The sequence below is a fragment of the Melopsittacus undulatus genome, chromosome 8, assembly GCF_012275295.1.
Source record: "Melopsittacus undulatus isolate bMelUnd1 chromosome 8, bMelUnd1.mat.Z, whole genome shotgun sequence".
NCBI classification, from domain to species: Eukaryota; Metazoa; Chordata; class Aves; order Psittaciformes; family Psittaculidae; genus Melopsittacus; species Melopsittacus undulatus.
In genome coordinates, this window is record NC_047534.1 from 53,136,920 (window position 1) to 53,151,114 (window position 14,195).

Sequence of the window (14,195 nt, forward strand, 5' to 3'; positions counted from 1 at the left end):
GTAAAACACCCAACCCCAGTTATAGCGGGATTCGCGATGATTGCACCTATGCTTCCCTTCCTCATCCTATGGAATTTTATGTAAACAGCAAAAAAAACCCACCCAAAACCCAGACTCTCAAAACCTAAAGAAGAAAAACAACCAAACCCCCCCAAAAAAACCCTTGACAAAAGTAGTTATTTTTGTTTCATAATTAAGCAGCAGCTTCTACTAACACATCTCCATTTGGAGCAAGAGGATCTTTTCAGGCTTCCAACAAGTCCACCACATGGTGGGCTTTTATAACCTAGCCATAGAAAGTATGCAAATGAACAATATTTAATGCACAATATGTTAAAACAGGTTTTGTTATTTTTATGAAATCAGGAGCCTTTTCTCTCCATCTGCAGTCTCCTAGGCTCCGCGTGCCTCGCTTCCTGCAATGGTTTACATACATTAGGGTGCCTCAGAAGGAACTGTGCATTCATTGACATCTGTAGTGAAATGTAAATGACAGACCAATTTGTATCTGGATGGCTTATAGAGGTTTCATTAGAGAGGTATTGTTCCTGCTGATTTGGACCCCACTTGCCACAAAGCCTATTCTTAATATAGTTTTCCCATCTTTTCAAAGTTGGAAAAATAAATAGTAATGAAGCAACCTCTCCAATCATCTCCATGAAAAAGGGAAAGAAATCACTTTGTTGGTGTCTGCTGGAGCCTCAGAAAATGACTCCAGAAAACCCATCCGGGTGCTCTGTCTGAACTGGGATGTCTTCTTACAGCACGAACACATCTCCAAGCCCAGGGCTGAAAACAAACCACACAGCACTGCATAGGAAATACATGGCTCAGGCTCAGCACAATTCAGGGGCACAGGCAATGTGGTGCCTTTACCAGCTCTAATGAGAGACCACATCCAGGCTCCACAACCACCACAAGGGCTTCTGGGAAGGATTTGGGGTGCTGATCCAAGGTGAGCACCCCAAATCCTTATCATGGCTCAGCCACATCATGGTGCTGCTCTTCCCTGCTGCTACCGGTACCCATCTTGTTCTAATAAAGCCAGAGGGAATGTAACTATCACATTAAAAGTGCAAAAAGGCCTTTCTTAGCTTTAAAACCATAAGCTTTAAAGCCAGACTGTGCCCCAGTTCTGTATTTTGGGGGTTTCCAGTTTAATTTTCTCATGTAAAAACAGCATTTTCTGCTGATGCTTTGTGCAAAAAGACCCATAAGGCACAAGAGGACCCACCTACAACAACTGACAGGAGGAGCAGGGAACCTGAGGACATACAAAAAGCTGTCATGGGCACAAAAGGAACTGAAGCTTCACAAGAAGGTGAGTTTCTGCTTCATCTACAGCAATCCAGGTTCATTTTAACAGTCAGTGACCATCCAGCCCCACACGTGGCCAACAACAGCGCAGTCCTATCCTCCCTCCCGCACCATGCACAAAGCTCCTTCTGCCAAGGTAATACCCATACATTGTGGCCTTGGTTTGGCATTGAAACTTCCCATTCCCCACGGTAATGCCATTGGAATAGCCGTGAAAGACAAAGAGTTATGCCAAGGGAAATCCCTTTGCATTCAGCTATCAGTTGGAGGAGCACAGTGTGTGGCAGCCAGGCACACCGCATTAGGGAGCGCAGCTCGGAACATCTGAATTAGGTGCTCTTGCCAAAGTAAATGTTTGTCAATATTTGTAACTATGGGGATTCCTGCATATGTTTAATGTCACTGCTTCCACTATTTATGAAAACGGCACAAATGCTCGACTGTACCTGGAGTCAGTGCTGCTGGTGCTCCTTTAGCATACATTAATATTAACCAGTGCCATCAGGAGAGCGCAGAGCATTCCCAACGCTCAGCTAGCTGTGAGGACTCGCCGCTGCAGTGGGGTTTTGCCATCGCATTCATCCATTGTCTTCAGCATGTCAACCTACAATGGGGACTGACACCTTACCACTAACCCCGCTGTCAACTTCCAATGCACAAAGCAACCTCTTTGTAAGCAACAGGAGGCAAACCAGCGGGAATAAGGATGTGTTCCATGAGGACATGTCACATCAAGGCTTCCAGAATGACTCCTCAAGCTGCTAAATGAGCAGCAAGTATGCGAGCCCATCCTGCATCCCAAAACCTTGCAGACACTACCTTATTCTTCCCCCAGAAGCCAGGCACTGCTCTGTGCTGCTTCTTTCCCATCCAACCATCACTTTAAAGGCACATCTGTCATTTACTTCCACAAAATGGACCAAAATCTCCAAAGCAGGAGAGGTTTTGAAGCCCAGACTATGGCTCCTAGGGTTTTAGATATATATATCTGAAGAGCTTACTGTAATTAGTGCAAGGCAGTATAAAACCATCCGTACCCAGACAGCTCACCCTTACTCATGCAGGTAATCACAAGCCTGGCTGACCAACAGTTTGCAGACTGATTGCTGATATAAGATTGCAGGCTGAGGAGTTCTTTATACAACTACTTCCCTTGCCACCTCAGAACCAGAGGCTGGCCTCTGATGGAGGCAATAGCTTCAAGGAAGTCGTAAGGATGTGTAGGTAAAATACTACCTTCAAACCCAACATCTTAGTGCTAGACAAGACCAAAACCAACGCCAACAAAGCAGATCTTTGAACTTGTCCTCTTCACAAGCTGAGGTATGACCCAGAAAGCACTTTGAGAAGCTAAGCTGGGCTCATCTCCTTTCATTCTTCATGATATTCTCCCTACCTTAGTCCTCTCCCTCAGCAGCCAGTGAGGTTGGGGTTTTGGTGCAAATAGTGGGGTTTAGGGCAAATCATCTGCCGTGGGCTTTGCCAAAACTCCATTAATTTTGGGGGATTAAATCTGATATTCAAAATAATCCACAAAGAAGCAGCCAAACCACGTACACATCAAAAGACCCCCCAGCAATCACTAGCTATGGGTGGAAGCAAAGCAGGGATGTCAGCTTTGAGGGAGAACTGTTGTATTGGGTGATTTCAGAGCACTCTCAACCCTGGCCATTCCTTTGCCCAGACTGCTTCATGGTCTCCCCATCCTGTTTACTCAAGTCTCAAGCTGTGGCTTCAGTTTCAGGATTCATTCCCTTGGCTCCATCCCGACGTGTTTCAGATAACTCCTGGAGCACCGGAGGCTGCTCAGAACGACTGACTTGTATTGGGAGGTAGGAGGGGGGAAAACAACGTTGTGGTTTCCAGCAGGAGCCAAGACACAGGAATCCTAAAGCCCAGCTGAGCAGAACAAATGCCTATCATCCTTCTCTTGGACACATCAGCAGCTGAACATAGATATGCTGTATCCCCTTCCAGCTATGAGGCAGCATCCCTTTGCTACACAGGGAAACAACACTGCCCAGCAGACAGCTTCCCGGGCAGGAGACTGATCCCGGTTAGACATATCCTACTGGGAATGTCTGGTGTTCAAGTTTATGAGGCTCAAATGTCTCCAGGAACGGGAACAAGGGTTGTGTTCCCTCCCAGCCAGCTCTAGGTGACAAGATCCTACACTATTAGTTTGGCAGCTTCCATATGGATATATAATTTCAGATCACTGTTTCTTTCCTATGCCATTACTGCTCACTTCCCCTAAAAGGCTGGAAGCTCACATAGCAGCTTCATCCCTCTAAGTCCTGGATATCTGTGCTGGGAATGCATTTGTACATGCCTTTTGCTCCCTGACTGCCACTCCAGGCTAGTTTTCACCCTATCTCCAGAAGGTATCTAAGGGCCTCTTTAGAAAGCACCGAGCTCCATTTGTAGTATCCAGCATGCTCAGCTCCACCTCCTGTTTTACCCTGAGCAAAACTCCCTTGCATTTGCCTCTGCTTTGCTTTACATGGTTATTACTGAAGGAGGGGACAAATCCTTGCACCAGGAGCAGGGAACATCCATCCAAATCATGCATGACAAGAAGGAATCTTTACAAATCAAAGATCCATATAAACTGTCCTGTAAAAGGAGCCCCAGATGTTTAATTCTAAGTGAGATTTTAGGATGCCATGAGCAATCAGACCTCAGTCCTTGGAGAAGCAGTTATATCCTCTATGAACTGCTATGGGGTGCAGGGAGTAGATGAACTGGCATGGGAATGTTATGTTAAAATCAGGATCAGGAGTGGAGATGTAGGAGCCACCACCAGGTTTTGGTCATGGCAAAGAAGGAGATGCTAGCACAGGGTGCCCAGAGAAGCTGTGGCTGCCCCATCCCTGGCAGTGCTCAAGGCCAGGTTGCACAAAGGGGCTTGGAGCACCCTGCTCCAGTGGAAGGTGTCCCTGCCTGTGGCAGGGGTTGGAGCTGGATGAGCTTTAAGGTCCCTTCCAACACAAACCAGGCTGGGATTGTGTGATACCCACCACCACCAGTTAAACAGGAACCTTAAACACGGAGATTTATCCGCCACCACTGTTCATACTGCGTGTGCTTGAGTGAAGCTATTCACAACATGAGTTATGTTTCAAATGCAACGTCATTCACCCACATACCAGCTCAATGTTGTTAAGAGACCATACGCATCAACAGGAATTACAAGTTTAAGAAGGTTAAATCTATCAGCAACAGTGTACATTAACAGGTCAATATTCCTGCAGGATCCACTTGGCTCTCTCTTTACTCCTGCCCTGATTCTCTGTGTGCTCTCTTAGACTGCTTCCCATCTATTTTATCTACTACCAAAATCAGATGGAAGTTGAAAACTCGGATGTGTGAAGTGCAAAACATTCTTGCTCCTGCCATTTACTTGCTCCTGCAATTCCAAACTGAATAGAGACCATAAAGGTTTAGGCTGTAAAGGAAAATCACCTAAAGTAATCACTGCGCCCCACACACATTGTACTGGGAGACAAGCTCACGCTATAAAGGATGGAAGAACAGGAATCTGATCACTTGAAAAAGCTGTTTGGACTGCTGTTGCCATCAGCCATTGAGCCTTCAGAACACCCAAACTCTGCCCAATTTAAGCTCAGCTTCAGGAGATTCATTCACAAGAACATGCAGTGGGTGATCGTCTGTTCTTTGACTTCAACGAAGGAACATGGAGTGGCTTGAGCACAGGAGGCCACAGGCTTTCCATCTCCCACTGCTGATGGACTGGAAAACCTCCATATCCTGCTGGAAAACTGTGAAGCCCAAAGCAAAGAGACTGAGGAATGGTGCACGGAGGACAAGGCTGGCTGTACCACCACACTCCATGCACACAGGTTCCATGGATTCACAGTGCAATGTGCACCCACTGCCTGCAATGAGATTCGCAGCTTGACTTCTTGCATCTCACCTGGAGTTCCCATTCAGCTCCTTCCAGCCAACAAACCGTGGCCTATCTCAGAAGCCCAAAGGAATCATGCTGCTTTTACCAGGTTTAGAGCAGGACCAGTGCAGCCAATGTTCCAGACTGCTCAACCCAGCTTCAGCCCAGAAACCATCAGCACTAAGGAGGAAGATGCCCCCAAATGAACCCAGCCTGCTGCATGCATTCAACCAAGAGAGGGGGCCTAGAGGTGTCCAAGCTGCTCTATGAATCAGTTGACAGTCCCCAGCCCTCTGTGTGAAGATTTGCCTTCAACGCTCATGGGAAAGAGCTTGTCTTTGAGGCAGAGGAATGTCACTCCCTGCCCTTCAAAGACAGCAAATGCTCTGATGGTACAAAAGCTTTCCTCAGGGTTACTTCCATCAGAAGTGAAGTTTTGCAGGCTCCAGGTATAAGCCTTGGAGGCAGCTCCGTGGATCAGAAAACCGAGGCAAGGTCACCCAAAAAAGAACAGGAAGCTGTCTAGAAATAGCAAGGGAGCCCATTACAATGCATGCGAGGAGACAGAAGGCACAAAATGTTCAGTCTGGGGGTTTTTTTCCTTACCACCGACTGTACCCAGCTGCAGCCTTCCCAAGATGAATAATCTTATCATGTCAGAAGGCAGACAGAGGCGGGCACCTGGTATCTCTGGGCTTTTGAAGCTGCTCTTGAACAATGCAGCCTGTGAGGAACGGCTGCTCTGCAGACGAGCAGCATAGGGAGCCTCTCCGCATGGGCTGCTGCAGGCAGGAAGGATGGAGCAGACACAGTCAGCAATGGGAGTTGGGGTGTTTGGGGGGGTTAAAGGGAAGTTTGCCTTCACCAGAGTTCAATGGGAATACAGGGGAAATGGGTACCTTCGGCAGTCCTGATTCGGGGCATGGGGAAGGTGCCACGCAGCAAAGGGGAGAAGCAGATGACATCGATCCCATCAGCAGATGGGGATTTAAGTTAGGAAGCAGGAATTGACACAAAGAGGCCACCAGAAGAGGCTCTAAGCACTGGCATGGCTACAACTGAGAGGGGATGAGATTTGTGCCCAAGGAGCAATCCTGCAAGCGAACCTGCCATTCCAAGGGCAGGTGCCTCCAAATAAAAGCAACAGCAGGATCAGCGTGATACCTGTCAGGTCTAGATACCTCTACAGCATTCCAAGATGTGTCTGGAAGATTCCCTGTCAGCCTTTTGCTCTCCAAAAACAAAACTAAGGAATGACCAGAGAGTTTTAACCTGTATCTCTAAGATATCTCCATCTGACACCTCGGATGTGTTTTACCACCTCTCCATCAAGGCTTGGAAGCTACAGTGATTAAAACTATGCCATCTGAAACCAGCCAAAACCTACCAAAGCCATCTCCTCGGCTTTATCTCAACACTGCTATGTATATAAAGCTGATGTCTGAAAGCATTCCATGTATTTTTATTAACTGGCCTGAAGCCATGAGGCAGCACAGCACACTGCTCCACAAATCACTGCATTCGGAAAAAGAGACCACTTTGGGAATCACTCCTCATCAAACCTCACCACAGAGCTCCTTTGGCTCTTGTTATGGGCTCCTCTGCCCACCCTGTCTACACTGCATGTACAGCCTCATCCTCCCTCTGCTCCCGATGCACACAAACCTCCTTTTCTCAGATAACAGGAAAAGCAGGAACAGCATTGTGGAATTAACAACTCCGAACTTCCAGGTTCGGATCGGAGATCCATGAGGAGCTGTGAGGCTCAGCTGCTTGCCTGTCTCGCTACCCCATCGCCTTCCTCACTCCTTCTCATGTCTGCTGTCATGTGCTAACACCAACATGCGTCAGCATCCTGAATAAGTTCCTGGCTTTCTCTATAAACCAGCCAGAGCTGGGAAGAGCCCTGCTCCGAGCTCCGGCAGCGCAGGGATGAACCACATCACCCACCGCGTCCTTCACTCCCACTGCTCACTGAGCTCACACTGCCCTGCCAGAGCTCCTGCCCCTCTTCAACCACCTCGCTCCGGCTCTTGACCAGAAGGCAAATGGAAAAGCTTTTGGTAACTTCCAGCTGATCCTGGCTGGGAAGGAATGACTCACAAAGGAAAAAATTCCCTGCCGATTCCTTCACAATCAAAGGTCAAGCAAAGCTCACACTGGGACCTGCCGAGAGGCTTTCCACCATCGCAAGGGCCCGGGCACCAGGCTCCTTATTCCATCCTTGGTTCTGTTTAGGGAGGCAGATTTGAAGGCTATAAATATTGTTACACATCTGGCGGAGTGGAAAAGCCATCTCACTGAAGGTAAACGGCTACAGGAGAGAGGAGCTGCCACCTCTGCCTCCAGCACTCACCAGCTCCTGCTTCCTTTCCATGATGCTCTCGCATCTCAGCAACCTGCAAAGCTGCACCATCACTATCAAAAGCTCTTTTCCCTATTTCTGTATGAAGTCCTCATCAGGTTCCATTCATTTTCCCTAAACAAGTCAGGGATTTCCTGTTACTCCATGATGGCAGTAATTCCGCTACCATCATGTGCCAAGCACTAACTGTGTCCACTTCCACAAATACTGTTTCACTCGGAGCTTGGCGCTCCAAATTCCAGGATCTTCTGGGATATTCCACCTACATTTGGAGCCCACTTCTTCAAAATCCAAAGTCTATAAAGCAAGGACTGCTCAAGGAGGGGGGAAAGGACAAGGGAAGGATTTGCACATGCAGGCAAGAAGGGCTGTGACCATCCCATCATCTTCTCCTCTTGCGCTATAGGTCAGATGATTCAAACTGGGCTGTTGGAATGAAACCAAGCTCTGGAAAATGCCCAAACATCAGATTTCAATAGGAAAAAGTTATCTACGTGAATAGAAAAACAAGGAAGACATGCCAGCATTTTCCAAGCCAAATTACACTTACTTAAGACAACCTTAAGGTGTTCCTTACACCAGGGCTTTGTTGAGGGGTGGGAGGGAGAGATGCTTCCCCTCTCTTAGCTCACATGGAGTCAGAACAGGTTCTCTGCTCACACTGACACCAGAGTAGGAAGAGAAAGAAAACAAACAAACCCTGATTCCTCCTGTACTCGCTGAGGTTTAACATGTCAATGGAGTAACTGCTTTAAAGCCTCTGTAGCGCTGCTGGCTGTAACTGAGCCATGCTGGTTATGCAGATGCCCGTCCAAAACACAGAGGAGCTGCTTCAGGATCATAGAAACATAGAAAGGTTTGGGTTGGAAGGGACCTTAAAGCTCATCCAGCTCCAACCCCTGCCACAGGCAGGGACCCCTTCCACTGGAGCAGCTGCTCCAAGCCCCTGTGTCCAACCTGGCCTTGAACGCTGCCAGGAATGGGGCAGCCACAGCTTCTCTGGGCACCCTGTGCCAGCGCCTCAGCACCCTCACAGGGAACAGCTTCTGCCTAAGAGCTCATCTCAGTCTCCCCTGTTCTGGCAGGTTCAAGCCATTCCCCTTGGCCTGTCCCTACAGGCCCTTGTCCCAAGCCCCTCTCCAGCTTTCCTGCAGCCCCTTTAGGCACTGGAGCTGCTCTCAGGTCTCCCCTTCAGGAGCCTTCTCTTGTCCAGGCTGCCCCAGCCCAGCTCTCTCAGCCTGGCTCCAGAGCAGAGCTGCTCCAGCCCCTGATCATGCACCTCCTCACATCCCTGTCCTGAAGAGAACACAGAGAACCCACCAAGGACAGAGATATTCAACCATTCCTCAAGGAGCGCCTGCTCTTCCAAACCCTGCGTTTGGAAACTCTGTAAATAATACACCATTAACTTTTAATCCCATCTTCCTCACTCTGACATGTATTTTGTATTAAAACTAAAGTTATATAAGGTTGAATTGAGGTTGCTTTTTAATATGACATTAACGCTATTTACCATGTGCAGCGCTAATCCCTGTTTCAACGGAGAGCATATTTAGCAACGCTGAAAGCTTCTGTTACCATAGCAATAGTCTATCACTGGGAAATATTTATATAATGTCTAAGGTTTTCACTATGCAACAGCCATCTTCTGAACTGCACTTCCTACTTTTCCTGTGGGTTATGTGGCTTCTCCATCCTGGGCACTGGAGCAGCACTAACACCCACTAGAGCCCTGGCTCCTGCTGCTGCCGAGACACGAAGGTTCAAACAGCTGCTCTGCACCTTGTGCTGATGTGCAGTGGGCACTGATGGGCCCCTCTAGTCCCATGTATGTGGTTGTAGTGGAAAGATAGCCTAAAAGCCCTCCTGTTGGGTTAAATTCTACTGACATTTCCCAAATCCAGGCAAAACAAGGCACCTGATGGCAGTGGGATACAGCAGTAATGAATACAGGTAGGGGTAATGTTTAACACCAGCTTACCCTGCTTCTTCTCCTCCACCCTGTCCCCCTTTTTAACTCTTGGTGTTTGCATCCCTTTACAAAAGATCATTCAAAGAACCAGAGAAAGGCTTGGATTGGAAAGGACCTTAAAGCTCATCCAGTTCCAACCCTTGCCATGAGCATTCCACTGGAGCAGGGTGCTCCAAGCCCCTGTGTCGAACACTGCCAGGGATGGGGCAGCCACAGCTTCTCTGGGCACTCTGTACCAGTGCCTCAGCACCCTCACAGGGAAGAGTTTCTGCCAAAGAGCTCATCTCCATCTCCCCTCTGGCAGCTTAAAGCCATTCCCCTTGGCCTGTCCCTGCATAAAGCCCCTCTTTAGGTTTCTTACAGCCCCTTTAGGTATTCTCTGAGCAGAGGTTACCAAGTGCAGCCCAGTATTCCTACCCCAAAGCACATCCATTGGATCACCTCAAGGTGATGGGATGCTTCCACACAGTGCCCAGCGCGGGGCTGCTCATCACTTACTTTGATGTGCTCGTGCAGCTGGGCCTCATGCTGCCGGGAGAGCTGCTCGTGCTGCCGCTGGAACTCAGCTATGAGGATCTGCCTCTGGATCTGCTGTTTCTGCTTGAGTGCCAGGAGCTCCTGCTGCAGCTGCTGTTCCCGCAGCGTCGGCTCTGTCACGGGCATGGAAAACTGGTGGTCCAAGCGCAGATCCATTGGGACTGAAGTCGGTGCAACTTGCAAGGGCAGTGCTGTGGTCACATCAACTACGACATGAAAACAAGAGGAGAGATGAGTGTATTCCTCGCTCACACAGGGATCAAGCTCTCACATCGTGTCCAGTAAAGACATTGAGGAACCATGGATTGAATCAAAAACAACAGTTATAAACTCACACCATCTTTTAAATGGTAAAGAAGCCCTATGGGGCTAAAAGGTGTAGGCTAAGAGAATAAAAAGGGGAAAACTATCACTGTATCTGTGGAGTAGAAATCAGTCCTTTGCTTGCACAAAAAGCATCTCCCTGAAGACAATGGGATCGTGGTAACAAAGGGCAGCAAGAAACAACAGTGAAAAATCCCTTTGCAATAACTGAACTCAGCTTGTTTGTGCTAAAAAAGAAAACCACTGCCATCACCTGATGACTACAAATGCCTAAATTCCACCTGAATTCTGCATTTCTCCTACACTCCACACACAGACCATATTTAATGCCTCTCTCTACAATCACTCAGTGTCTCCTCTGCAGAATGAAAGGCTCACCCTTCAAAAACACTGAGCTTCCACGACCTTGGAAGTGAAAGTTGGGTTGGAGGTTTTCATTTTAGCTGCTGTTTTCTCTTTAAGGTATGTTTGTGCAAGCTTGCACAAACTCTGCAGCATCCCTGAAGCTGGACCAGTCACACATCTGCCAAGGTACCTACTCCATATGACAGGGTTATGCACGGATTGCCTAGAGAAGGCTCTCACAGGGGTAGACATGATGCCCCACTACAAGGACCCTGTGCTGAACCTGCCCTGCTTATACAAGCCACTTCATTGCCACCCTTCTATGCCATCCCCCAGAGGAAGCCACTGTGATCCCCTGTGATGCCCACACATAGCCTCCATCAGGACATGAGTATCATCAATCCCAGAGGAAGGAGTTTTCATAGGGTTTTGTCCCAGTTTGATGCTGGTAAACCCTGAGTCTGATTAAAACAGGGTCAAACAGGAAAAGAAACCATAATAATGGAGTCATTCCTGAAGATCCAGGTGTTTTGGAAGGTGTAAACCAAAATGCAGTGCTCTGCTGCCAACAGCAGCAGGGACAGGGACCACTGGAAAGGCAATTCCATCTGGATGGCAGCTCCTTGGAAAGGGGGATGTGGAGCTAAGTGGTGGGGTTTCAAAAGCAAAGCCAGGTTAGTGCTGCTGGAGCTGAAGGCAGAGAACAACCGAGCAGCACCAAATCCCATTCCAAGAGAGGAATGCAGACATTTTGCTTGGTCTACACAAGCCCAGTTTGCAGGAGAGCATCACTTTGAAGTACAGAAATGCAGATTAGCATAGGAAATGGAAAGCACAGCGAAAACCAAACCCAAATCCATTGCTTTTCATTGAAAACGAAGATGCACAAAAGCAGGGGGAGGATGCTACAGAGACCAGAGCATCCGAGTTGAGCTTTACGTGTGCAGGAGCAGTGTCCTTCCCCCTCCTCATGCTGGGGAGGAGGAGACTTTCTCTTTGGTTTTCCCTTTTGGATGGAAACATTCTCTGCTAAAGGTCACATTACTGGAAGTGTTGCTATTTTTCAACCCACAAGCTCTTCCCTCCACTTCCCTATTGTTTTCCTTCCTGTAGCCTTTTCCCTGCTCCCCTCTCTCCCCCGCAGGACCAGAGCTGGGATTCCTTCCCTCCAGGGCATTCTGGGGTGAGCCATTCAACCATTCAAACCCACCTAATCGTGTTCCTAAGGCCTCCTTGGGAATGGCTGATGCTTTCCTACGTGGTTGGAACTGAGGGTAAACCCTTCCAATTTCTGCCCACAGAGCATCCCTATGGCAAGTGCTGCGCAGAAGCATCCCTCCATCCTTTCAGTGGGAGCTGATGGCTCGACACCAGCCCTCTCATTTCACAGACTACCGCTTCAGAAACTTCTCACCTTAGATGTGATGCTTTAAATTAGATTTAAAGCAGCATTTCAGAGTGACAAAAGAACGTTTTGGATCCCTCCCATACTACTCAAACTCAGGCAACCCCATAACAGTTCCATATCTATGTGATACTGCCCCTGCAGCATGGTGCATGGGGTGAAAGGTACCATCTGAAACCCATCGTGTGTCCCAAGGGCTGTAGGAAATGGGATGAGTGCTGGAAAAGAGATGAGGGGTGATGGTTTTAAACTAAAAGAGGGGAGATTCAGACTGGACACGAGGAAGAAACTTTACAGTGAGGGTGGTAAAACACTGACACAGGTTGCCCAGAGTCCCCTCCCTAGATCCAGGAGAGCTCAAACCAGGGAATGGTAGAGGATCAGACGCAGTGAGTCATTAAGCAAGCAGCACAGTGGGCCTCGTGAATCACAAACCTTTTAAACGTGGTCCCTGTTTTCACATCCAGATGAAGATTTCTGAGCGCCCGGAATGAACATCTCCCGTCTTTTAGACGTGTGGACCAAAGGTCAGAGTTACTAATGCAGAAGTAGGAGTCACTCAAGCTGCTTACCCCTTCTCCATGTGAATCTCTTTATCTTCAATACAGCTGTCTGCGTTTGGTAATGCTATTTACAGACCCATAGGCCGGTTTGGGTTGGAAGTGGCATTAGAGCCCATCCAGCTCCAATCCCTGCCACAGGCAGGGACACCTTCCACTGGAGCAGGGTGCTCCAAGCCCCTGTGTCCAACCTGGCCTTGAACACTGCCAGGGATGGGGCAGCCACAGCTTCTCTGGGCACCCTGTGCCAGTGCCTCAGCACCCTCACAGGGAACAGCTTCTGCCTTATCTCCAACCTGAACTTGCCCTGTTTCAGTCTGAATCCATCACCCCTTGTCCTATCACTGCAGTCCCTGATGAAGAGCCCCTCTCTGCATCCTTGTACACCCTAAGCAGAGCCTGAACTTGCACCGTGTTGGATAACAGTCCTAAGAAAACTTCCCGGTCCTTCCATTTCCCATCCAAAGGGATTCATCCCCCCACAACACCCGACACACGGGGCACCAGCTGCGGAGAGCACGACCACAATTCCCATTCAGAGTCTCAGCAGAGGCTGCGTCATCCTCGGCTCTTACTATTTCCGTCTCCAAATACCCCCCTCTTTGAAAGGCCATGAGCTCCGCACAGAAGCAGTGAGTGCTTTTGACCTCCCGAAAACAATCCGACCTTCTCTGCCTTATGAACGCATCCTCAAGACAGAAAAAAGCCTGTGTTCTTATGAATATTTTATGGTAGACTAGAAAATTGCTTTTCTAGGTTCTGCCTTGAGAACACATTAATACAATCGGCTTCATGACGCTAGCAAGAGCACAAAGACCACATTCAGAGGTTGGACGTGAAATGCCAAAGCCATGAATTCGAAGACAAGATCGCGATTATGAATCCTCAGCTATCTTGTGTTCTCTTCTGCCTTTTCCTTCCCCGTAGGACCAGAAGGAGAACACAGGAGGGATGTTACTTGTTAAGCTTTGTTTTAACCTTAAGCACGGAAGGAGTCCTTCTCTCCATGCTCAAGTTACCATTGTACCATGTTAGAAACACTCTGCTCAATGGGTCTCTCCCACACCATCCAAGTCTGCTGTGTTGGATGTTAAAGCATCATCCCCATTGCTCACCAGCATGGAGCAGCCTCCTGGTTGAGTGTGTCAATGTGACAGCTCACAGCCTGCTCTTACATAGACACAGACGTTGTTAAACATGCTTGCTGTACATGAACTGGTAATCTCCAACCTGGAAGCAATGCTGGACATGACAATCATTGCCCATCAAGGCTGCATAGAAACACACTGTCAGAGAAATCATACGGTGAGTTTCTCCCATGCTCCCAAGCAGAAAAGAACTCCTCCACAAGTGTTTTGGATGTGATGAGGAGAAGGTGACACTACTTCAATACGTGCACTGAAATAAACTGAACAGGAAAACCTGTATATTCTTACTTTCTCGGATACAGCATTTCTATG

At 48.3% G+C, this 14,195-nt stretch overlaps 1 protein-coding gene across 6 annotated transcripts in view; it reads right to left on the reverse strand.

Moving 5' to 3' along the window:
• The window catches only part of HDAC4 (histone deacetylase 4), a 205,378-nt gene that overhangs the window by 93,435 nt on the left and 97,748 nt on the right, over positions 1-14,195 (reverse strand). For all 6 annotated transcript variants that reach the window (XM_034065128.1, XM_034065131.1, XM_034065129.1 and 3 more), the window contains one exon: positions 10,063-10,307. In XM_034065128.1, coding sequence (XP_033921019.1) covers positions 10,063-10,307 — 245 coding nt within the window. The remainder of the gene's footprint in view (positions 1-10,062; positions 10,308-14,195) is intronic.